Here is a 25,571-nt window from a genome sequence, read left to right on the forward strand (position 1 = left end):
AACTGGGGTGGGTGGTGCGGGCAGCACGGGCGCTGGTGTCAGCTCTTGAGACGGTCCCGTGGGCTCAGCACCATTCTTGGCATGCTCTTTCACTGCAATTGGGTTGGCAGGGAGCAGCAGGCTCGGCACGGGCGGCGGGGCCGGCTCCCCATCTCCCCCAAGAGAAAGAGCGGGGGGGAAGGCAGCTCTGCCTGCTCATGCTCCAAGGGAGTGGAGAAAAACTTTTGCTCAGCTGTGGGCAATGCAGGGGGGCTGCGAACCCGCGGTTTGTCTTCTTTGAGAGGCTCCTCTCATGGCGAACCTGGTGGAAACGGAGCGCGACCGCGCCACCGAGCCACGATGTCCCCTGCAGCCTCCCTTTTTTCCAAAATACAGAATAAGAGCCATAGGTGCACTCCATACATTGTTGGGAGAGTAACACCCTGGTCCTTTGTCCACTCAAAAGCAGCGTCCATGAACTCCCAAAGATCTAAATCAAGGGAGTATACGACATTTGTAAAAAATCTATGAAATTTTGCCCATCTGAAAAACTCATAACACAGTCTCTCCCACACACTATTAACTCCATTCTCGTGTCCCCATCTGTGCCAGAATTTAATAACTTTCTTCTCTGACGCAGTAAACGGAACCTGAGCTCCCGAAGGTATGTTTTTCCAACTTTCCTCCCACCTTCTGCGAATGGCAGGATCTTCAGGAAGGGAAAAAATAACAGTACCTTTAGACAGTGTCCTTGTGGATCCAGCTGTGCAGCTCTGCTGCTCTGCGGTCTCTGGACACAATGTCCAGGAAAGTCCAACAGGTTCTCCTGTTTGCCTTGGCTGTGAACTCTGCCCATCTTCAGGGTCTCGTTTCTTCAGCTCCAGGCTGGACTCTGTGGTTACTCCTGGTGTTGCCATCAATTTCACACGTCCAGGGGTCACCAATTGTTGTTTAGGCTGCCCTTTGTGTGAGGACACAAGGTTTGACTCCATTTTCATCAGAAGGCTGATTTATTATGTTATATATTATACTAAAATACGACATTACAACTATACTAAAAAGAACAGAGAGAAGAAGATCAGAAGGCTACAAAGACAAGAATAGAATAGGAATGAATAACAAAAATCCTGTGACTGCTCACAGCCTTGGCACAGGTGGCTGTGATTGTTCACTGATTGAAAACAATCCACATGGACCAATGGAAGATGCACCTGTGGCCTTCCACAGCAGCAGATAATTATTGTTTACATTTCTTTCCTGAGGCTCTCAGCTCCTCAGGACAGGAAAAATCCCAGCAGAGGCTTTTTCACTAAAATATCATGGCTACATGTTCCCACCATGGATCACAGGAAATGTGGGTCACCAGGGCTGTGCCCAGCGTGGGTCCTGCAGTGGGGGATGGAGCTGGAGCAGCACACGAAGCTCTTCCCGCACTCGGGGCACTCACAGGGCTTCCCTCACCAGTGCCTCCGTTGGTGTCTGGTCAAGTTAGAGCTGCTGGAGGAGCTCTTCCCATACTGGGGACACTCGTAGGGCCTCTCCCCAGTGTGGATGTGCCGGTGGGTGACAAGGTTGGAGTTGTGCCTGAATCCCTTCTTGCAGTCGGGGCAGCAGAAGGGCCTCTCCTCTGTGTGAATCCGATAGTGCCAGAAAAGATGGGAGCGGATCCAAAACCCCTTCCCACACTCGGAACACTCGTAGGGCCTCTCCCCAGAGTGGATATTTTGGTGGTAGATCAGGTAGATCAGAAGTCTGAAGCTCTTCCCGCATTCCCCACACTCGTAGGGCCGTTCCCCACTGTGGATCACCTGGAGCCTGATCAGGCTGGAGCTCCTCCTGAAGCTCTTCCCACACTCCAAGCACTTGTGGGGCTTCTCCCCATCATGGAGCTGCTCATGGACCACCAGCTCTGAGCTCTGGCTCCATCTCCGGCCGCCTTCCCGGCCCAGGGTGGGTCTTTCCTCCTCAGATCCCCGTGATCTGCATTTGCAGCCCCTCCTCGTGTGGCATCTCCGGGGCTTTTCCTCCCCGTTGGGTTCCTGTGCCGTGGAGCCGCTCAAAACGGCCTCTGCCAAGAGGTTCTGCTGTGCTGAGCTGGGAGATGGAGCAGGAGAGAGGGGGAAAGGGGCACTGACTTCCTCCTCACCTGCCTCATTGTCCCAGGGCATCTTGCTCTTCCTCACAGCCTCCCAGGGTTTGGCAATGAGAAATCACGGTTTGAGGAAAATAAGGGATGAGCACGTTGAATTTGAAGGTCCATCTGCCCGAGCCCACCTCGAGAAGTCACCGGCCATCTGGGCTCCAGAAAAACCTCCCAAACACCAAGTTTCAGCCCTAAAAATCCTACCAAGAGCTCCCTGTCCCTTGTCCCTCCCCTCTGCTCTTTGGAGTTCCCCCTGTCACAGCTGCTGGGGTTACACTTGCATTGGGGGTCCCCCTTCTCCTCGGTGCCCGCCCTCCCCAGCCTGCTGGCAGTCCCAGCAATCCCAAAAGCTGCCCCCTCTTCGCTCTGCCCATTCAGGGGTGCCGGGGCTTTTTGGGCTCCCTTTTGGGCTCCCTTCTCCCTTCATTCTCTGTTCTGGGCTGCTTTGGAGCCCTGCCAGCTGCAAACATCCCCCCCAAAAAACCCCAAAGCCAGGCACCCCCGGGATATTCGGGCTGTGCTCCCCCTCCCCGGGCACCTGCGGGATGGAGGGCGATGCTCCTGGGGCTGCGCGGCTTCAGGGACCGCCAGGGCCACGAGATTCTCCCTCTCCTCTTCTGCTGCTGCTCGGCCTCTTCCTCCCTCCCTCCTCCTCCTCCTCCTCCTTTCCCGTTCCTGAAGGTTCTCCTGAAGGCTGAACTATGAGGGGAAAATGGGCAAGGAAAGGGCGGAACCATGAGGGGAAAGGGGGCAAGGAAAGGACGGAACTGTGAGGGGAAAGGGGGCAAGGAAAGGGCGGGAACCGTGAGGGGAAAGGGGGCAAGGAAAGGGCGGAACCGTGAGGGGAAAGGGGGCAAGGAAAGGGCGGGAACCGTGAGGGGAAAGGGGGCAAGGAAAGGATGGAACCGTGAGGGGAAAGGGGGCAAGGAAAGGACGGAACTGTGAGAGGAAAGGGGGCAAGGAAAGGACGGAACTGTGAGGGGAAAGGGGGCAAGGAAAGGGCGGGAACCGTGAGGGGAAAGGGAGCAAGGAAAGGACGGAACCGTGAGGGGAAAGGGGGCAAGGAAAGGACGGAACCGTGAGGGGAAAGGGGGCAAGGAAAGGACGGAACTGTGAGGGGAAAGGGGGCAAGGAAAGGACGGAACTGTGAGGGGAAAGGGGGCAAGGAAAGGACGGAACTGTGAGGGGAAAGGGGGCAAGGAAAGGACGGAACCGTGAGGGGAAAGGGGCGGGCTCAGGCCAAGGGCGGCAACTGTGAGGGGACACTCTGGGAGGCGGCACTCTGCAAACAGAACTGCAAGGGACTGAGCATGGACGGGAAGAAAGCAGTAAGTCTGAAAGTTTTATTTGCTATCAAATACATCTCACACACCCAGCCCTACGCAATCCCCGTACCTCCGCACTAAACTGGGATCCCACTTCTCCCAGTGTCATTCTAACCCCATGTCAGCCTGGTGGCCTTGGAGTCGAGTGACTTTGTTGTGGGATTGAGTTTTTTGAGGTGGGAAGAAGCAAATCCCTGGTGCTATTGAGCTTTCATTCAACAATTGAGTTGTTTTCAGTGGGGCTGAGTTGTTCTGAAGTAACAGACCCATCCCACTTGGCTTTTGGACTGCAAAGATTGAGAAGAGAAAAAAACCATTAAGGCCAAACCAAAAGGAGGAGCAGCCAGATGTGTTCCCACCATGGATCACAGGAAATGTGGGTCACCAGGGCTGTGCCCAGCGTGGGTCCTGCAGTGGGGGATGGAGCTGGAGCAGTGCACGAAGCTCTTCCTGCACTCGGGGCACTCGCAGGGCTTCCCTCACTGGTGCCTCCGTTGGTGTCTGGTCAAGTGAGAGCGCTGTGAGAAGCTCTTCCCACACTGGGGACACTCGTAGGGCCTCTCCCCAGTGTGGATGCGCCGGTGGGTGACGAGGTTGGAGTTGCGCTTGAATCCCTGCCCACAGTCGGGGCAGCAGAAGGGCCTCTCCTCTGTGTGAATCCGATAGTGCTGGAGGAGATCAGAGCTAATCCTAAACCCCTTCCCACACTCGGAACACTCGTAGGGCCTCTCCCCAGTGTGGATCTTTTGGTGGACAAGGAGGTTGGCGCGATGTCCGAATCTCTTCCCACACTCCCCACACTTGTAGGGCCGTTCCCCAGTGTGGGTCCTCTGGTGCTGGATCAGGGTGGAGCTCTCCCTGAAGCTCCTCCCACATTCTTCACACTTATGGGGCCTCTCCCCAGTGTGGATGCGCCGGTGCCGGACAAGATGGGAGCTCTGCCTGAAGCCCTGCCCGCAGTCGGGGCAGTGGAAGGGCCTCTCCTCTGTGTGCGTGCGCTGGTGCAGGAGGAGACTGGAGCTGCTCTGAAACCTCTTCCTGCACTGATCACACTCGTAGGGCCTCTCCCCAGTGTGGATCACCTGGAGCCTGATCAGGCTGGAGCTGCACCTGAAGCTCTTCCCACACTCCAAGCACTTGTGGGGCTTCTCCCCATCATGGAGCTGCTCATGGACCACCAGCTCTGAGCTCTGGCTCCATCTCTGGCCGCCTTCCCGGCCCAGGCTGGCTCTTTCCCCCTCAGATCCCCGTGATCTGCGTTTGCAGCCCCTCCTCGTGCGGCATCTCCGGGGCTTTTCCTCCCCGTTGGGTTCCTGCGCCGCGGAGCCGCTCAAAACGGCCTCTGCCACGAGGTTCTGCCGCGGGGATTTGTCCTCCCTGCTCTCCATGCTCAGCTCCTGCTCTGGGGGAGGAAGGACAAGGAGAGGATGGAATTTGCCTCCGGGCCACAGGCCAGGGCAAGGAGATTCCCCCAGGCTGCCCTGCAGCCGGGGCTGTGCTGGGCTGGGAGATGGAGCAGGAGAGAGAGGAAAGGGGCACTGAGTACCTCCTCACCTGCCTCAGTGTCCAGGGACATCTTCCTCACAGCCTCACAAGAAGTGGCAATGGGAAATCCTGGTTTGAGGAAAACAAGGGATGAGCACGTTGAGTTTGAATGTCCCTCTGCCCAAGTCCATCTCTACAAGTCACCAGCGACCTAGGCTCCAGAAAAACATCCCAAACACCAAGATTCAGTGCTGAAAAACCCTCCCCAGGAGTTCCCCACCCCTGCTCCCTCCCCTCTGGTCTTTGGGAGTTCCCCCTGTCCCTGCTGCTGGGGTCACGCTTGCATTGGAGGTCCCCCTTCTCCTCGGTGCCACCCTCCCCAGCCTGCTGGCAGTCCCAGCAATCCCAAAAGCTGCCCCCTCTTCACTCTGCCCATTCAGGGGTGCCGGGTCTTTTCAGGCTCCCTTTTGGGCTCCCTTCTCCCCTCATGCTCTGCTCTGGGCTGCAGGGGCTCCAAGGAGTCCCCCCTGCCCCTCTCCAGCCTCTGCAGGCTCCCGCCAATGGCGGCGCTCCCCCCTCTCTGGGCTCCCCACTTTGGGCTCCTGGGGGACACAGGGCTCTGCTCCTCCACGCTGCCTCTGCCGCCACCACCACCCCCCGATGTCCCCCCGAGGGGCCTTTTCCGCTCAGCCTTGCACTTCTTCATTCTCCAAACATCCCCCCAAAAATCCCAGCCCAGGGACCCCCTGGGATATCTGGGCCGAGCTCCCCCTCCCCGCTCACCTGCGCCATGGGGGGCGATGATCCCACAGGTGGGGGCTGCGAATGCACGGAGGGCTCGACCGCGTGCTTCCTGCTGCTCAGCCTTGATCTGCCTCTGTCCCTCCTCTTCCTCTTCCTGCCCCTTCTCCTATTCCATCCCCCTGCCTCCTCCTAATCCTTCTCCTCCCTCACCACACCTCCTTCTCCTTCTGTGGCTGCTCACTCTCCGCCTTCCCCCTCCTCTTCCATCTCCCCTCCCACTCTCCTCCTCTCTAATCCCGCTTCCTCCTCCTCCTTCATCCCTCCCCTTCCCTCCCTCCTCCTCCTCCCCCAGCAGCAGGGACGCCCTCGCTGCCCCGTTCCCGGAGCCCTCGCAGCCCGCGGCAGGAGCGGGGCTGGAGCCGGCACAGCTCGGCACGGGCAGCGCCCGGCTCTCGGCTGCTCCCGGCCGCTGCGGAGAAGGGGGGAAGCCGGCCCGGGCAAAAGGAGAGGCAAACTGCGACAACTGGGGGCCCCCCATCCAAACTGGGCCCTGCTGGGGAGCCTGCCTGGGCACTGCCAGCCCCTGGGGCTCCTCTCGGCACAGCCGGGAGGGGGGAACGCACAGAGGGCTGCGGGATCCCAGCGCTGGCAGCACTGCCAGGGACTGGGCTCTGCTGGCATCATACTGGCATCATACTGGGAGTGACTGGGACTGTACTGGGTTTGTACTGGGATCATACTGGGATCACACTTGGACTGTACTGGCTTTGTACTGATACCATTCTGGGATCATACTGGGAGTGACTGGGACTGTACTGGGTTTGTTCTGGGATCATACTGGCATCACACTTGGACTGTACTGGCTTTGTACTGATACCATTCTGGGATCATACTGGGAGGGAGCAGGAGCCTGCAGAGGCAATTGAGACCATGTTAGGGGCAAATGGGATCTACTGGGAGTGACTGGGATTATGCTGAGGGTGACTGGGAGCAGCTGGGAGCAACTGGGATCATGACAGGAGCAACTGGGAGTGGCTGGCTGCATGCTGGGAGTGACTGGAAACAACTGGGCTTCTACTGGGATCAACTGGGATCACGCTGGAGGTGACTGGGATCAAACTGGCAGTGAGGGCCACTGCACTGAGGCTGACTGGGAGTGCTTGGCAGCAAATGGGATCATACTGGGGAATAATGGGAGGGACTGGGAACATGCTGGAGGGACCTGGGATACACTGGGAGATACTGGGAGTGACTGGAACAAAAGGCAGGGTGAAAGAGAGCCACTGGAACCATGTGGAGCACAACTGGTTCATACTGGCAGGGACTGGGAGCACACTGGGCTCATCTCTGGATCATACTGGGAGGGACTGGACTGATACTGGGAGAATCTGAGAGCGACTGGGAACACACCCTGCACATCATCCCCCATAATGGCCTGACTGGGAGCAACTGGGATTATACTGGGGCCACACTGGGAGGGCTGGCATGTGACTGGGATCCAACTGGAGCTTACTGGGATCATATTGGGGTCGAAAGGGAGCGACTGGGATCACACTTTGGGCTACTGGGAGCACCTGAGAGAAACTGGGATCATGCTGCAAGTGAACTGGAGGAACTGGGCAGGACTGGATGCATGCTGGAGGCAGCTGGGATATTCTGGGCATGACGGGGGGATCACACTGGGAGAGCTGACACCTTCCTGGGGCCACTGGCAGCGCCTGGAAATGACTGCAGACATGCTGGGACAAGGTGGGAAATGTTGGGGGGTTTTGTGGATTTTGGGGGGTTTGGATTTTGGGGGTTTTACTGGTGCTGGGGGGGGGGGAGTGTTGTTCTGGGGGTGTTTGGGTGTTTATTGAATTTTTTTTTAGTTTTTTTTGCATTTTGGGTGGTTTTACTGAGATTTTGTTGGGGTTTTTTTGGGATTCTCATAAATTCTGGAGGTTTTATTGGGATTTCTAGGAGATTTTGAGGCATTTTATTGGAATTGTGGGGGCTTTTAGTGGGATTCATTGGGGATTTGTTTTTTTCAGAATTTTTGTGGGATTTTTTGGGTTTTGTGGGGTTTTTGTGTGTTGCCATGATTTCTTTGGGAGTTGGGGGGGATTTTATGGGATATTTATTATTTAGGGGACATTTTTGTGGGGATTTGCAGGGTTTCATCGGGATTTTGTGGGTTCTTGAGATTTCAAAAGATTTTGTGGGCTTTTATTGGGATTCTAGGGTATTCTAATGGGATTTTGTGAGATTTATTTCAGATTTCATGAGTTTTATTGGGACCTTTGGGGCTTTTAAGGAGATTTTGATGCCTCTCAGCCCTTCCGCAAACCCTGGGACAATCCCAAAGGCCCCAGACCCCCAAATCCCCCACAAATTCCACTAAAAATCCCAAATTTCTCAAGAAATTACAATAAGATCCTCCAAAACCCCAGAGAATCCCACAAAATCCCAGTGAAACACACCAAAACTCAAAAAAACTCCCCAAAATTTCACTAACCCCCCTCAAAAATCAACCCCCCCCAACCCAAGTAAAATCTCTCAAAATCCAAAACTCCCCAAAATCCACAAAACCCCCAAAACCCCATAACCCCCCAAAACCCAATAATTGTCTCCAAAACCTCTATCATTCCCCCTACACTTCCATCAAATACCCAATAAAGCCTTAAGAAAGCCCCAAGATAATCCCCAAAAACCCTCAAAAAATTGCATCAAACTTGCCCCAAATCCCAAAAATGCCCCCCAAAATCCCCCCAGACTCTCTGGGGCCGTCCTGGGTCAGGGGCACCGGCCGGTGGAACAGGAGCCACCTCAGGGGCCCTCGGAGCTCTGTGGGGAGGGGGCACCATGGGAGACCCCCAGAAACGGGAGGGGGGGGTGGAACCCCTGTTGTGCCCCCTCGCCCCGAAACCCCCAGACCCCGGTTCAGGGGGGGCCTGGGACCCCCCGGGACCCCCAAATCTCCCCCGGGACCCCCAAACCCCCCCAAGGTTGGCCCAGGATCACTCTGGACCCCCAAAACCTTCCCGGGAGCCTCAGACCCCCCAGTTCCCCACAAAATTGACCCCACACCCACCTGAGACCCCCCTCAAATCCATCAGACTGCCCCAAATCCCCCTCAGCCCCCTCAATCCCCCCCAAACCCTGGGAAATCCCCTCACACTCTGCTAAAGCCCCCCAGATGCACCTCAGAACCTCCCAGATCCCCCCAGCTCCTCTCACAACCCCCCAAAATCCCCTCAGACCCTCCCAATTCCCCTCAGATCCCCCTAAACCCACCTGAGAACACTCCAGACCCTCTCAAGCTGCCCCCAAAGATCCCTAAAGCCCCCTCAGACCCACCAAAGCCCCCTCAGAGCCCCTCACGCCCCCCAAACCCGCCGCACACCCCCCTATTTCCCGTCAATCTCCCCCAAATCCCCAATTTCTCCTCAGACCGCCCCAAACCCCCCCAGTTTCCCCTCAGCGCCCTCCTCAGCCGCGCTCGCCTCTGATCTCCCGCCTCCGCCGCGTGCACGGGCTCTCCAGCCAATAGCGGCGCGCCCCGCCCCGAACCAGCCAATGAGAGCGCGGCTCCCCTCAGCAGCGCCCGCCTCCCCGTGCCGCTGCAGCCAATCAGAGGCGAGCCGCAGCGGCGGTGCCGGTGCCGGGCGCTGCAGAGAGCGGGGGCGGCGCTGGGAGCGGCCGGAGCGCTCCGGGAGCTCCTGAGGCGGCCGGGACAGGGCCGGGAGGGGCTGAGAGGGGATCGGGGGGGCGTGGGAGGGTCCGGGGGGTCTGGGGGGGCTTTGGGGAGGGTTCCGGGGTGTGGGGCGGGGTCTGGGGAGGGGTCTTGGCTGGGGGATCGTGAGGTGTCAGGGAGGGTCTGGGGAGGGGTCCTGGGGCACTGTGGGGGGATCTGGGGGTGGGGAGGGGTCCCGAGAGGGGTCTCGAGGGGGGGTCCTGGGGGTGCTGGGGGGACTTTGGGGTTCCAGGGTGGTCCTGGGCCAACCTTGGGGGCTTTTCAGGGGGATTTGGGGTTCCCGGGGGAGATTTGGGGATCCAGGGGGTTCCCAGCCCCCCCCCTCCCGTTTCTGGGGGTCTCCCATGGTGCCCCCTCCCCACAGAGCTCCGAGGGCCCCTGAGGTGGCTCCTGTTCCACCGGCCGGTGCCCCTGATCCAGGACGGCCCCAGTGAGTCTGGGGGGATTTTGGGGGGCATTTTTGGGAGGGTTTTTGGGGATTTTGGGAGGCCTTTTTTTAGAACTTTGGAGGGATTTGATGGAGGGGTATTATTGGGGTTTTGGAGAGAATTATTGCGTTTTGGGGGGTTATGGGATTTTGGGGGTTTTGTGGATTTGGGGAGTTTTGGGTTTTGGGGGGTTGATTTTTGAGGGGGTTTAGTGAGATTTTGGGGAGGGTTTTTGAGTTTGGGTGGGATTCACTGGGATTTTGTGGGGTTCTCTGGGGTTTTGGAGGATCTTATTGTAATTTGCTGAGGAAGTTGGGATTTTTAGTGGAATTTGTGTGGCATTTGGGCATCTGGGGCCTTTGGGGTTGTCCCAGGGTTTGCGGAAGGGCTGAGAGGCATCACGATCTCCTTAAAAGCCCCAAAAGTCCCAATAAAACTCATGAAATCTGAAATAAATCTCACAAAATCCCATTAGAACACCCTAGAATCCCAATAAAAGCCCACAAAATCTTTTGAAATCTCAAGAACCCCCAAAATCCCGATGAAACCTCGCAAATCACGCCAAAAATGTCCCCTAAATAATAAAAATCCCATAAAATCCCCCCAACACCCAAAGAAATCATGGCAACACCCAAAAAAACCCACAAAACCCCAAAAATCCCAAGAAAATTCTGAAAAAAACCAAATCCCACTAAAAGCCCCCACAATTCCAATAAAATGCCTCAAAATCTCCTAGAAATCCCAATAAAACCCCCAGAATTTATGAGAACTCCCCACAAAAAAGGAAAATCCCAGTAAAACCTTCCAAAATACAAAAAAAAATTCAATAAACCCCCAAACACCCCCAGAAAAAGACCCCCCCCAAAGTGCCAATAAAACCCCCAAAATCCAAACCCCCCAAAATCCACAAAACCCCCCAACATTTCCCACCTTGTCCCAGCATGTCTGCAGTCATTTCCAGGCGCTGCCAGTGGCCCCAGGAAGGTGTCAGCTCTCCCAGTGTGATCCCCCAGTCATGCCCAGAATATCCCAGCTGCCTCCAGCATGCATCCAGTCCTGCCCAGTTCCTCCAGTTTGCTTGCAGCATGATCCCAGTTTCTCTCAGGTGCTCCCAGTAGCCCAAAGTGTGATCCCAGTCGCTCCCTTTCAATCCCAATATGATCCCAGTAAGCTCCAGTTGGATCCCAGTCACATGCCAGCCCTCCCAGTGTGGTCCCAGTATAATCCCAGTTGCTCCCAGTCAGGCCCAGTATGGGGGATGATGTGCAGGGTGTGTTCCCAGTCGCTCTCAGATTCTCCCAGTATCAGTCCAGTCCCTCCCAGTATGATCCAGAGATGAGCCCAGTGTGCTCCCAGTCCCTGCCAGTATGAACCAGTTGTGCTCCACATGGTTCCAGTGGCTCTCTTTCACCCTCCCTTTTGTTCCAGTCACTCCCAGTATCTCCCAGTGTATCCCAGTTCCCTCCAGCATGTTCCCAGTCCCTCCCATTATTCTCCAGTATGATCCCATATGCTGCCAAGCACTCCCAGTCAGCCTCAGTGCAGTGGCCCTCACTGCCAGGATGATCCCAGTCACCTCCAGCGTGATCCCAGTTGATCCCAGTGGAAGCTCAGTTGTTTCCAGTCACTCCCAGCATGCAGCCAGCCACTCCCAGTTGCTCCTGTCATGATCCCAGTTGCTCCCAGCTGCTCCCAGTCACCCTCAGCATAATCCCAGTCACTCCCAGTAGATCCCATTTGCCCCTAACATGGTCTCAATTGCCTCTGCAGGCTCCTGCTCCCTCCCAGTATGATCCCAGAATGATATCAGTACAAAGCCAGTACAGTCCAAGTGTGATTCCAGTATGATCCCAGAACAAACCCAGTACAGTCCCAGTCACTCCCAGTATGATCCCAGTATGATGCCAGCAGAGCCCAGTCCCTGGCAGTGCTGCCAGCGCTGGGATCCCGCAGCCCTCTGTGCGTTCCCCCCTCCCGGATGTGCCGAGAGGAGCCCCAAGGGCTGGCAGTGCCCAGGCAGGCTCCCCAGCAGGGCCCAGTTTGGATGTGGGGCCCCCAGTTGTCGCAGTTTGCCTCTCCTTTTGCCCGGGCCGGCTTCCCCCCTGATCCGCAGCGGCCGGGAGCAGCCGAGAGCCCCGCGCTGCCCGTGCCGAGCTGTGCCGGCTCCAGCCCCACTCCTGCCGCGGGCTGCGAGGGCTCCGGGAACGGGGCAGCGAGGGCGTCGCTGCTGCTGCGGGAGGAGGAGGAGCGAGGGAACCGTAGGGATGAAGGAGGAGGAGGAGGCGGGATTAGGGAGGGGGAGGAGGGTGGGAGGGGAGATGGAAGAGGAGGGGGAAGGCGGAGAGAGAGCAGCCACAGAAGGAGAAGGAGGTGTGGTGATGGAGAAGAAGGATTAGGAGGAGGCGGGGGGATGGAATAGGAGAAGGGGCAGGAAGAGGAAGCGGAGGGACAGAGGCAGATCAAGGCTGAGCAGCAGGAATCACGCGGTGGAGCCCTCCGTGCATTCGCAGCCCCCACCTGTGGGATCATCGCCCCCATCGCGCAGGTGAGCGGGGAGGGGGAGCTCGGCCCAGATATCCCGGGGGGTCCCTGGACTGGGATTTTTTTGGGGGGATGTTTGGAGAATGAAGAAGTGCAAGGCTGAGCGGAAAAGGCCCCTCGGGAGGACATCGGGGGGTGGCGGTGGCGGCAGAGGCAGCGTGGAGGAGCAGAGCCCTGTGTCCCCCAGGAGCCCAAAGTGGGGAGCCCAGAGAGGGGGGAGCGCCGCCATGGGCGGGAGCCTGCAGAGGCTGGAGAGGGGCAGGGGGGACTCCTTGGAGCCCCTGCAGCCCAGAGCAGAGCATGAGGGGAGAAGGGAGCCCAAAAGGGAGCCCGAAAAGCCCCGGCACCCCTGAATGGGGAGCGAAGAGGGGGCAGCTTTTGGGATTGCTGGGACTGCCAGCAGGCTGGGGAGGGCGGGCACCGAGGAGAAGGGGGACCCCCAATGCAAGCGTGCCCCAGCAGCTGGGACAGGGGAGCCCCTGAACACCAGAGGGGAGGGACTGGGGTGGGGAACTCCTGGGGAGGGTTTTTCAGCACTGAATCTTGGTGTTTGGGAGGTTTTTCTGCAGCCTTGGTTGCTGGTGACTTGTAGAGATGGACTTGGGCAGAGGGACCTTCAAACTCAACGTGCTCATCCCTTCTTTTCCCCAAACCAGGATTTCCCATTTCCAGCCCCAGGGAGGCTGTGAGGAAGAGCAAGATGCCCTGGGACAATGAGGCAGGTGAGGAGGAAGTCAGTGCACCTTTCCCCCTCTCTCCTGCTCCATGTCCCAGCCCAGCACAGCAGAACCTCGTGGCAGAGGCCATTTTGAGCGGCTCCACGGTGCAGGACCCCAACGGGGAGGAAAAGCCCCAGAGATGCCACACGAGGAGGGGCTGCAAACGCAGATCACGGGGATCTGAGGGGGAAAGAGCCAGCCTGGGCTGGGAAGGCGGCCGGAGATGGAGCCAGAGCTCGGAGCTGGTGGTCCATGAGCAGCTCCATGATGGGGAGAAGCCCCACAAGTGCTTGGAGTGTGGGAAGAGCTTCACGAGGAGCTCCAGCCTGATTGTGCACCAGAGGAGCCACACTGGGGAACGGCCCTACGAGTGTGATCAGTGCAGGAAGAGGTTTCAGACCAGCTCCAGTCTCCTCCTGCACCAGCGCACGCACACAGAGGAGAGGCCCTTCCGCTGCCCTGACTGCGGGCAGGGCTTCAGGCGGAACGCCCATCTTGTCAGGCACCGGCTCATCCACACTGGGGAGAGGCCCCACGAGTGTGAGGAATGTGGGAAGAGCTTCAGGCAGAGCTCCACCCTGATCCAGCACCAGAGGACCCACACTGGGGAACGGCCCTACGAGTGTGGGGAGTGTGGGAAGAGATTCGGACATCGCGCCAACCTGATCGTGCACCAGAAGATCCACACTGGGGAGAGGCCCTACGAGTGTTCCGAGTGTGGGAAGGGGTTTAGGATTAGCTCTGATCTCCTCCAGCACTATCAGAGTCACACAGAGGAGAGGCCCTTCTGCTGCCCCGACTGCGGGAAGGGATTCAGGCGCAACTCCAACCTCGTCACCCACCGGCGCATCCACACTGGGGAGAGGCCCTACGAGTGTCCCCAGTGTGGGAAGAGCTTCTCCAGGAGCTCTACATTGACCCAACACCAACGGAGGCACCAGTGAGGGAAGCCCTGCGAGTGCCCCGAGTGCAGGAAGAGCTTCGTGTGCTGCTCCAGCTCCCTCCCCCACTGCAGGACCCATGCTGGGCACAGCCCTGGTGACCCACATTCCCTGTGATCCATGCTGGGAATACACCTGGTTGCTTCTCCTTTTGGTTTGGCCTTGATTTTTTTCTGTTCTTCCTCTCTTTGCGCTTCAAAAGCCAAGAGGGATGGATCTGTCACCTCAAAACCACTCAAATCCCACTGAAAACAACTGAATTTTAACCCCTAAAGGCTCAATCCCTCCTCAAATTGCTTGTTCCCTCCTCAAAAAAACTCAATCCCAGGCCAAACTCACTCCATTCCACAGCCGGCAGGATGAGATGGGGTTGGAAGGGAATTGGGAGCAGTGGGATCCCAATTGGGAGCGGTGGGACGGGGATTGTGTGGGGCTGGCTGGGTGGGATGTATTTGACAGCAAATAAAACTTTCAGAGTTACTGATTTCTGTCCCATTCCTTTTCAGTCAGTTCTGTTTGCAGAGTGCCGCCTTCTCAGCTGATTAAATTTGCTGTAAAAATCCCATGTAAAAATCCCCAAACAATCCAAAAACCAATATCCAAATAAAAGCACTCACCTACAATTACATTTTAAAAAATAATTGGAAGTGTTTTAGAGTACTTAAGGGTGTTATTCAAGTTTAATTGTTTGGTTAAAATGTAGGAGAAATTCTAGTGGTGCTTGGTTTTGTGTTTAGTATGTTTGTAATATGAATTGTTTTACTAAGGTGTGTTAGATTGTATGATAGTTTTTTTAGATATTTTTAATCTAAAGTATATTAGTTATTGCATTAAAACTTTCAGAAGGTATTTCTTAGTATATACTTTGTTTATATTTATTGGTAATATTATAGTAATAGTTATTGTTGTTTTGGCTTGAATCATTGGAGTATCGTAAGAAAAAATATTTCATTTTTATTATAATTTATTTCATTGTAATTATAGTTTATTGTTTTATAATTTTGTTTTCAGTTGTTGAGAGGAGAGGAAGGAAGTTCAAGCCAGTAACATTTTTTCCCCAGCTTGTGCAGCTCAAGTCTGGGTGCCATTCAGTCCAGAGCTATGGGATAATATTGTAGTGCCTCCCACACACATTCTGCCTCCAAGAAAAGCTTGGCTTGGCTTATAAGAGTGAAATAAATAGAAGAGTAATAAAATGGACAGTTAAACTGATCCCTCTTGAATGACTCTCTTGCTTTCCAGTGTCAATCCTGCACCTCATGCTCCCAAGGCTTGGTATGAACAAGTGTCTGAGATTGCTTAAAAATTCCCAGGCAAGGTTCAGTAAAAGCCAGATAGAATATTAAGCAACAGCTCAAGAAAATTCATTGGCAACATTCACATTATTACTTACTACTTGGTTAAGGAACAACATGGGGAAAAAAGCAAAGAACAAAATTCAGTCAATCAAATGAGAAACATTCTGAGAATTGTGTGTGTGTGTGTGTGTGTGTGTGTGTGGTGTGTGTGTGTGTGTGTTTAGGTGTGTTTGAGAAAGGGACAGAAAGGACAAGGATCAAAAGGAATACGGCCTAAAAGCTTAACAGCACTGGAGCTGAGCAGTGGTTAAACTGGAGCCTCCAGGAGTGGGCTCTTGGCCCAGGATCCATGGCTGCTCAGGCATGCTGCCAGTGCAGCAAGCTTGAGAGCGCGCTGGCTCTGCGAGGCCCCACTCAGAGGGAGGTTGCTGCTGGCACCTCTGGGCTCCAGGAGAGCCCCAAGGGCCTCCTTTGGGAGCGCTGTTCATGGGCCACAGGCGAGGGGCCTCAGCCATCAACGCTTCATCGTGGCCGCACCGTGGGTCAGCAGCCTGGCTCTGAGAGTGGGAGAAGGAGGATGTCATGCCATTGAGGCAGGAAAAGCGGTTTCCAAGGCAGTTCACAGGACACCCCAGGAGCTCGTCAGACAGCACAAGTGCCTGGCAGCGCTCGGTGTCTCTGGGAAGCTCAAGAGGAGCTGGGCCCAGGGGCTGCTCAGCAAGGCCCAGGCCTGACAAGCGTTTCTCAGGTCACCGTGTGGCCGGACAAGGCCGGGGCTACTCACCACCACAATCTGAAGCACGAGGTTTTGATGTAGGGTAAAAAGCCATGGCCCAGTGGAAGTGGGCCGTGTCCTCAGGCCTGTGGGAGAATCACAATGCAGATCCTTGTGCTACTGATTCCATCTCTCCCATTTTTCTGAGTTCTTGGTGGCAAGGTCACTTAGGTTAGACACACAGCTCAGAAGCAGTGCTCCTGTAGTTTTCTGCACAATGAATTAAAGTGAGATCACACATCCCAAATTGTGTTGTTACAGTGTAAGTGACTGTTTCAAGAATTTTTGGAGCCGCAAACCTGGTTACTAAAATATTTACTGCGCAGGGGCAAGGAGAGCAGAGAAAAGAGTCACAGTCAAAGGCATGGCCCCGGCAATGCTCTTTTGACATGTTCTGCCCTGAGCTTTCCTGAGGAAGATCTGAAAGGTTCGATGTCACTAGCACAAGCTCCTGCAGTGGCTGCTGGCCAGCAGAGCAGGGCTGGCAGCTGGGCAACAAGTGTTGCCACAAGCAGCAACTCAGCCAGGGCAGCAAATCAAGAGCTGGGAAGGAGCTGATCTGAAGGCCAAACCTCCTTAGCTCCTAAAAGAGCTGGAACAGTTCCTCATTCCAATGAGGTGCAGTGTTGGACACGGCTCTATGTGAGCACTGGACACAAGTTGCTCCCACTGAGTGCTGTGATGGTTTCTGCAGGAGCTCTGGGCTCCTGTGTGTGCTGGACACAGTGAGGAGAGAAAGAGCCAAGTGCACTGACACACCTTTGCATTGAGCATGACCCGGCCTGGACCAAACACACTGCAAGCTTTCCCCTTTGGCCCATGTCTCAAAATGTCAGGTCAGCTGTTGGACAACTCAGGTTGGTTTGGTGTCAAGGAATTCCCCTCAGAAATACTGGGTTTGTCTTCCTCTGTGCCTTCCCCTCAGCAGCCTTGGGGCTGCTCCTGTGTGAAGCCATGTGTCTCACACAGTTTGGGAGAACTTAATACAGGACACTCTGCAATGAGTCGTCTCCTCTAAAGTGTTCCAACAATCCCCTTCCAGTAACAGGAAATTAATACTAATAGATGAAAGTGGAAAAAAATTGCAATAGTTTATTAAGAAGCGGAATGGCTGAAAAGCAAGCAAAACTGCCAGTGACTTCTAGATATCAAACTGCCAGACCTCACCGTCCCCCTGCTGGGACAAAGACCCAGAATGCTGGAGGAAAATCCCCCCAGGACACGCGTTACAAGGTGGTGCTGGGTTCTCCCTCAGGAAGAACAGGAGCTGTCACGGAGCAGCTCCAGCAGCAGATGAAAGCTCCATGCTTGTCCAGCATCGACTTTCTCCCAGAGGCAGAGCTCTGTGGAGCGGTCACGGCAGGTGAAGCAGCTGGGCTGGAGCCCCTCGGTGTCTTTTCTCCCCGGCGTGGCTCAGCTCACGCTCTCGGGCTGGGAGCGGGGCTGCTCCACTCCTGCCGGCACCATGTCCCTGGGCTTGGACAGTTTTCTGCCAGGAGAGCCCAGCATGCTGTTACACAGATCTCTCATAAAGGCCCAAACCAACTCAAACACTCTGCCTACAGCAGCGTTTCACAAAGGGCTGCAGAAACCCAGGACAGCTGCAAGTGAGTGTCAGACGGCTTTTGTCTTGTTCTTGCCAGCAGAATTCTTGATGATCTGATGCAATTTTATTCAGATGTAACAGAGGAGCTGTGATTTTTTATTGAAATATTTCATGATGAGTAACAAGCCTTGGGAGCATGAGGTACAGGACTGATGTGTGAAAGCATGAACATATCCTCCAAAGTCACCAGTTTAATTGTCCATTTTATTACTCTTGTATTTATTCCACACTAATAAGCAAACTCAAGCTTTGCTTGGATATAAAACAGGCACAGCATACCCTACGGTCTCTTTCAGGGTCCCCAGGGCTGGCAGTGACAAAGCAGGCAGTCTGCTTCATTAGGAATCACTACAGATCTGCATCACAATGTGTTTTTAAGTAGCATGGTATTATTAAGATCTCCTTTTCTGCATGAGATACAAAAAGGAGGTTCCCAAATTATTTCCATGCAATCAGGCAGTAAAGAACTGGCCCTGCTACCCTAACAAAGCTTTGGCTTTGGCAATTGCACTCTTCCCATTCATCTTTTGACACAGACACTCCAGGTTTTCCCCACACCCCTGCAAGGCTGGCAATCCCTGTTTCCCGTTTAGTGTTCATCCCTAGAGCAAGTACAGTGGCTGTACTAAAAGCCCTGAGATCTGGGCATCTTGAAGGAGCATGAAATGCTAATTAAGTGTTCCCATTGGCAATACCCAGGTCTGCACTTCCCAGAGCTCTGAAGCAGCAGCAGGAGGGCCATGCATCATTCCTGTTGGTGGATGTTCATGTTTCTGGTGTGCAAGAGCAATGGCTTTGAGGAGGGACAAAAATGCCCCTATTCAAACAGTGACTGTGCAAGGAGATGTGAAGTTTCACTGCCTTTTTTAGGATAGTTTAGAAAGATCTAAGGATCTAAGAGATCCATACTGTGGCATGGAGCAGGCCCCTAATTTTGTCTCCAGAGAAATCCCCAAAGGACACATCTGCTCTGCTGGTGATGGCAACCCCATAAGCTCGTGGGCTTGTTTTCCCTGCAACATGCCACCCTGCCTGGGCTTTACTAGGCCAGGACTAGACCCATAGCTATGCCAACACATGCAGCCACGTGACACAGAGTCAGACAAAGTTTTCCTTCAGAAAACTCAATTAACACATTCACATGCAGTTTCTTCTAGAACATCAGAAGCTGGCAGCCATGAGGACTTTGCTGTCAAAAGGTTACAGTTTGCACTGGGCCCACAAGTATTTTTCCCTAAGGCAAAACAAATTGAAATGTGAAGTTTAAATCTTCAAATGACTATGAAAGGAAACTGTAGAATAATTTCTGGAAAGGCAGCATTGTCAATGATCATGCAGCCCACCAAGAGCTGGAGCGGAATCCAGAATTGCTTTTTTCAGCTATGCAGGAATTCATTACCCTGGCAAGCACCAGTCCATGGGAACAAATGATCCCATAGCCCTGGGCAGAAGGGCACCCAGGCTGCAGTGGCAATAGATTTGAGGAACCCTTGTCACTTGTTATTGGCCTCACAGCCCACTCATCCCTTGGCAAGCAAGTTGCAAAAGACACTGTTGGACTGCTGTCCTGGGTAAATCTACATACAGACAACTATTCCAAAGCAGGGCATCTTTTCCCAGTGAAATACACATCCTCTTCTTACCTATGAAAATGTGACTGAAGTCACCTGTGAGCCAGACCTCTGTGAGATTGCAAAGGAGCAAAGCTTTGGCATTTGGGCACACTTCTCTTGGTTTCTTTGCTCAGGCCTTCTGAGAGCACACAACATATCCAGGCAGAAATCTTTTGACTATACAGGATCGTTTGGTTCCATTGTCCCCCAAACATGTCAATGTGTGGCCCTGTTGTAATGCCAAGTAACAAAGAGCAGGACTAATGACAGAAAGAAAATGTGGCAAAAGAGGAAGAGGAGATGTGCAGTGAGGAAAGGATGTGGTGAGACACTGGCACATCAAGCAAGCTGCACTCCCATAATCTCTAGGCTGGCAGATCCTGGTCTCACATTCTCCTTTTGGTTTATTTAATTTATTTTTTTTTTAATAATGAAAATAAAATATATAGAATTAAAAATATGTCATCAAAATTGAAAGATACAATCAAAACCTTTATTCAAAACGACATCTAAATATCAGAATATATATCCATATCTAACTATGAAGCCTAACACATAAATCCTATTCTTGTACACTCTTCAGACAGGTAGCAGCTTCTTCCTGAGCTTGGAGGAATTAGAGCTCTTCTGGATGGGAATACAAAGACTTTGTGGGTAAAAGAACATTGGAAGTGTCCAGAGAAAACTGCTTGGTAAGGCTGTAGGCAGTCAGATCTGCAAAGGGGAGACACAAAATGCAACAGAGCCAGCAATACAAAAGAAAATCATCTGAAGCTCCATATTTTATGGGACAGACTTCCTGGAATCTTCTAAATAGCTGCACAGGGAAACATGCTCTTGCTGGCAGACACTTGGAGTAGGCCATAGGAAAAACCCTGCCCCACTTCCACAGAGCTACCCCAGGAACAGCCTGGCCTCTGGGCTGCTCTGGGACAGCAGGGAGCCCAGAGCCCTGTGCTGTCCAGCAATGGCTCAGCTGCACATGCACCCTCCTGCTCCTCTCCCTGCCCCACAGCTGAGCAGCCCTCCAGCTGCACGGGGCACTGGCAGCAGCACAGCTCATTGCAGGGCCACATGCAGGGCACAGCTGTTCCCTGGCAATGTGCACAGCCTGGCTGGGCTGCCACAAGACCCTTCCTCCCAGCAGAGAGCGGCCCAGCTCCCCCCTCACCTCTGTGTGAGGCTGAGCCATGTTCACCTTGTCCTCAGTCTGGAGTTGCTTCAGGCCCCCCATGTCATGACTAAGAAGGGAGTGGAGAGAGCAGGGGCAGATGCAAACCCTTCCTTAGGCACCCACAGCTCTTCTGGGCAACTTGTTCCCAGTGCCTCAACAGCCTCACTGTAGAGAATTTCTTCTTAGAAAATTGCAAAGAGGATAAAAATGCTTCTGTAAATCCATCAGCAACAAAAGGAGGGCTAAGGAGAATCTCTGTCTTTTCCTGGATGTGGGTGGAAACACAGAACAAACGATGAGGAAAAGACTGAAGACCTTAGTGCACTCTTCCCTGGGTAAAAACTGTCAGGATGGCCAGGCCCAGGGAGGGGTGGAATTCAATGGAATTAAATCCAGCTGGTGCCTGGTCACAGGTGGTGTTCCCCAGGGCTCAGCACTGGGACCAGTTGTGTTTCTCATCTTTGCCAACGATGGGAAAGAGAGGATCAAGGGCACCTCGGGCAGTTTACAGACGATGCCAAGCTGGGTGGGAGTGCTGATCTGCCAGAGGGATCTGGACAGGCTGGATCATGGGCTGAGGCCACTTGCGTGAGGTTCAACAAGGTGAAGAGCCCGTCCTCCACTGGAGCCACAGCACCCCCATGGATGGCTACAGGCTGGGGGCAGAGTGGCTGGGAAGCCGCCCAGCAGAAGAGCACCTGGGGGTGCTGGTTGGCAGTGGCTGAGAGCCAGGGTGCCCAGGTGGCCAAGAATGCCAATAGCATCCCGTCCTGGGATAGGCTTTAGGGGTGGCCTTGGCAGTGTCAGCAGTCTCAGATTATGGGAAGGACTCTATGATCTTAAAGGTCTTTTCCAATGGAAAAAGTTCTGCAATTCTAAACCTCCATTTGTGCTTTTGAAGGATGCAGTCCCAAATAGACCTGCATTCGTGCTTTTAAGGAATTTAGCATTGACCTCTCCTTGAAAGTAATAGGAATCAGGCTTTAAATGTTCTCAAAGCACTTTTATTCCTTGATCTTAAGCTGTGTGTTTGAATTGAGGTGCTTTTGTACAGGAAGGTTGGACCATGGGATAAATACAGGCAATTTAGCTGCAATGGCACTTGTTTCATCTGCTTTTCTGCTTCCTTTTCCCATGGGTGGCAGATTTGGGAGTATTTTCTTGTGCATTGACTTCAGGCTCAGACTTGCTCATGGATGTGCTGTAAAATCTTATCTACCCCTTAGTGAAAAATGCTTGCAAACTGGTGGGAATTGCTAGAGACAAGAATTACAAACCGGTCCCCAGTATGATTAGCCCAGTGTCCCTGCTTAAATCAGGTATGCTTGTATTGAAAAGGAGCAAACTATTCTAACTCTCCTGCCCACTCCACTTTAAAAAAAAAATGGTTTGTACTTCTTGGGGCAAGTCCTGTGTGCCATTCCAAGTCTGTTATGAAATGTGTGAAGTGATGCTGCTGCTGTAGCAGCAGCCTGAGTTGAGTGGGAGCAACTCCAAAGCACTGGGTTCTACAGCAGTGGGCATGGTGGGAGGCTTGCCTCTGCTGCCATGGCCATCCAGCCATGGGGAGAGCAGCTGCTGGGGCTTCCCCCTTCTGCCAACAGCAGTCTGCCTCCAACACGTGGACTGTATGGCCACGATTTTGCCAGAAAGTGGGAAATGCATCGTTTGAATGTATTTTGATGTTGTCTGACATCACCTGACTGGCGCGGTTTGGTGGGCAGGACGCCCTGTGGGCAGGGCCATGGCAGGGATCAGTGGCTGGCACTGGCACTGGCAGTGTTATTTTCCCAGGCAGGCTCCTGACACAGCTGTGGGGGAAGGCAGCAGCAGCTGTATCAGCCCAGCGAGCAGCAGCACATGGAGGACACCCTCATTTTCAAAGAGCCCATCACCCCCTTTGCTCTCCCATGGCAGCACAAGATGATTCCAGCAGGTGAAGGGCTGCCGCAGCCTGGAGACTCCTTCAGCCAGCACTTGTTGCAATCTCCTTGCTGCAGCTGTCCTGGAGGATGTTGGCTGCAGAGGTGGTGCCAATGCCCAGGAATGCTGCTCGGCTCAGGGGCAGGGTGTGTACAAAGCTGCCTTCAGAGCGCTGATCACCAGACCCCGGAGCCGCTGGCAAGGGCAGCAGCTCTTCTTCATTCTGTGCAGGAGAGAGGCCAGCCTTGGAGCCTGGCCCTGGGGACAGGGAAACGCTCTGAGTATAGGTTTGAATTTTCAGAGACAGTCCAAATGAGAATTGTTTTGAGGCAGGTGTTGCAATGTTGGGTTTGGGTGTGTCTGCAGGAAAGCAAGCAGGAATAAATCCCTGCCACAATGAGGGAGAACTTTGCATGGCCAGTTTACACCCTAGAGATACACTGATGATATGGGCCCACTGGACACTGGGGGCATCTGATGCAGAGTGCAAAGCTTCTTTGAATAGACAGGAGACATGAGACTTGAAGAAATAATATTGCAGATGCAGAAAAAGGGATCAGACCCACTGGTCCCATGGCTCAGGCTTAGTTTTGCCAAATCAAGCAGGATTAGTTTTATCCACTTTTTTGAGAATAACCTGCCCTGTGCTATTTCCATCATGAAAAGTTTGAATTGTCAGGAACTGCCAAGATCAGAAATGTTTTGAGGCAGATCATGTTTATGTTGGGTTTTTATGCAAAAAAGCAAGCAGGGAATAAACCCCTAGAACAATGAAGCAGAGCAAAAGTGGAATATTTGGATGGTCAATTTGTTCTCTAAAGCTATCGGCCAGCTGAATTCTGGGGTCATCTACTGGGGAGTGCAAAGCTGCTTTTACTTCCACGGCCCAGTGCCATTCTTTGTGTCCCAGCACTTTGTTTGATGTGAAGAGAAATTAACCAATTCCCACACCAACCAGCTGCAACCCAGATCTGAGTGGGAATTACAGAAATAAATTACAGAAATGAATTTACAGAAATAAAGGACTTGAAAAGTAGCTTTGGAGAGGGTTTACTTCCTAGACAGTGTGAAAGCCTCAGGCCTGGCCAGGCTGGGCTCAGGGCTGGCTGCCCTTGGGAAGGGAAGGGGATGGAGTTGGGGTGGGGTTTTGCAGCCATGGAAATGAGAGAGCCACGGGCTATTGCATCACAAAGGGGCAGCCCCATGGGCTATTGTGTCACAAAGGGGCAGCCCCACGCTGGGGCTGTGAAGGCTGTGCAGGTTGTGGTTGGCACGGCCGCAGCGGCAGCAGACGCGTCTGGCTCTGCCTCTCTGTGCCGAGCGCTGGCGATCGGAGTCACCCGGCCTTGTTCTGAGGCTGGGCACCAAGCTCCTGTCGCTGTCAGCTCTGAGAGTGTTCCCAGAGTCAAACCCAGATCCTTCTGCCAGGCAGAAGCACGGATTTGAAGATGGACTTTAGTGGAAAAGGAAAAACCTCTGAAGGAAAAGGTGAGGATAGGAAGGAGCTGAAAGGCTGAAGCCAAATGGAAAACAAATCCCACCATATTTCAGGGAAAACTGTTCCGTGGTGGTCAGTGCTGGCTCTGTGTCAGAGTAGGTGGCTGACAGCTACAGAGGATCCTGCAAGGGCGCCCATGGAATCACAACATTCTGTCATTAGTTTACTCTGCTTTCTCCTGTTTGACAGTAGCCAAATCAGTCATACTGTCAGCCAGGACAGGGACTGTGGCCACAGCTGCCCACAAACTGGCCATGAGATGCAAGTCCTGTTGCTTTCTTTACCATCAATGTTGGGTCTCAGTACAGAAAAATTTCCTGTTCTTCCTCTGCTTGCTGATGGGGTCCCACCCAGGGGATGGTATTACGGTGCTACAGAAACACCAATAAGGCCTGCCTGCTTGCTGAGAGGTCTTTGTGGTTTTCAGAAATAGCAGTCACAGCTGTGTGGGTCTTTCCTAGGGATTCCCAGAAGGCCAGCCTCAAGAAGGAATTTTTTTTCCCCTCTTATGTTTGGAGCCTTCCACCCTTCCCTTCACACTTGCTAACTCAATACTGTTGAGAGGAATGTAACGCAGACTAGTTTCATGAAAAAGAAAACCAAAGAAATTTTCCCAATAATTAAAAATTATTCCCATCGAGTGCCATACCTATTAGATGTGTTGATGTTAAAAGTGATTAACTTCACATAACTCACTTCTTCCCTTGAGAGCATGGCTCAGCCTCACACAGAGGTGAGGGGGGAGCTGGGCCGCTCTCTGCTGGGAAGAAGGGTCTTGTGGCAGCCCAGCCAGGCTGTGCACATTGCCAGGGAACAGCTGTGCCCTGCATGTGGCCCTGCAATGAGCTGTGCTGCTGCCAGTGCCCCGTGCAGCTGGAGGGCTGCTCAGCTGTGGGGCAGGGAGAGGAGCAGGAGGGTGCATGTGCAGCTGAGCCATTGCTGGACAGCACAGGGCTCTGGGCTCCCTGCTGTCCCAGGGCAGCCCAGAGGCCAGGCTGTTCCTGTGGCAGCTCTCTGGAAGTGGGGCAGTGTTTTCCCCTGGGCTGTCTCCAGTGTCTGCCCGTAGGACCATGCTTCCCTGTCCAGCTCTTTAGAAGTTTCCAGGAAATGTGTCCCATGAAATATGGAGCTTCAGATGTTTTAGGTTTGCATTGTGGCTTCTGTTACATTTTGTGTCTCCACTTTGCAGGCCTGACTGTCTACCCTCTTGCCAAGAGGTTTTCTCTGGCAAATCCTTCTATGCTCCTTCCCTCCAAGCCATTGCCTCCCATCCAGAAGAGCTCTCGTTCTACCACACCAAGTCAGACACGCAGTGGAGAGCAGGAGAATGGGAAAAATGGCAGTGGCTGTGACGAGCACCGGGCAAAAATACAGGAACTGAGCTCAGAGAGAAAAGGCCATAAGGTAAAGAGACCAAGCTAATCCTGTGTGATAAATTTTCAATTTCTTTGCTGTAGGTAGAACTCTGAGATGTTTTTGCTGACAGGAAGTGACCCTTTCACTGAAGTTTGAACAGGTCCCGATTTGGATCCTTAGCTGGGCCAGACATGATGGGATATGAAGGAAAGGTGCCTATGCACCTGCTGCCTCCACCCCCCTTCCTGGCCATGGCATGGGGGCTCTGGAGGAACTTGGGCAGGCAG

General features: G+C 53.7%; 2 protein-coding genes and 1 long non-coding RNA gene across 3 annotated transcripts in view; 1 reads left to right on the forward strand and 2 right to left on the reverse strand.

The window, feature by feature from the left end:
* Positions 1-1,436: 1,436 nt before the first annotated feature.
* LOC135305562 (zinc finger protein 850-like) overlaps positions 1,437-25,571 on the reverse strand; it is a 243,967-nt gene continuing 219,832 nt past the window's right edge. Inside the window, exons 7-8 of the mRNA XM_064429296.1 lie at positions 3,986-4,609; positions 1,437-1,915 (exon numbers count right to left, since the gene is read on the reverse strand). Of these exons, the coding sequence (XP_064285366.1) occupies positions 1,437-1,915; positions 3,986-4,609 (1,103 nt within the window). The remainder of the gene's footprint in view (positions 1,916-3,985; positions 4,610-25,571) is intronic.
* LOC135305751 (uncharacterized) lies at positions 4,700-5,947 on the reverse strand. The gene is made up of 3 exons (XR_010366735.1): positions 5,716-5,947; positions 5,002-5,061; positions 4,700-4,849 (listed from the first exon to the last, which is right to left on the reverse strand). It is a non-coding gene; the product is annotated as an uncharacterized LOC135305751 (long non-coding RNA).
* Positions 12,894-15,244, forward strand: LOC135305652 (zinc finger protein 239-like). Its single transcript, XM_064429395.1, has 2 exons — positions 12,894-13,103; positions 13,211-15,244. Exons 1-2 carry the CDS (start codon positions 13,095-13,097, stop codon positions 14,042-14,044), a joined length of 843 nt encoding a protein of 280 aa, XP_064285465.1. The 5' UTR covers positions 12,894-13,094; the 3' UTR covers positions 14,045-15,244.

The sequence above is a fragment of the Passer domesticus genome, chromosome 8 (genome assembly GCF_036417665.1).
Source record: "Passer domesticus isolate bPasDom1 chromosome 8, bPasDom1.hap1, whole genome shotgun sequence".
Taxonomy (NCBI): Eukaryota; Metazoa; Chordata; class Aves; order Passeriformes; family Passeridae; genus Passer; species Passer domesticus.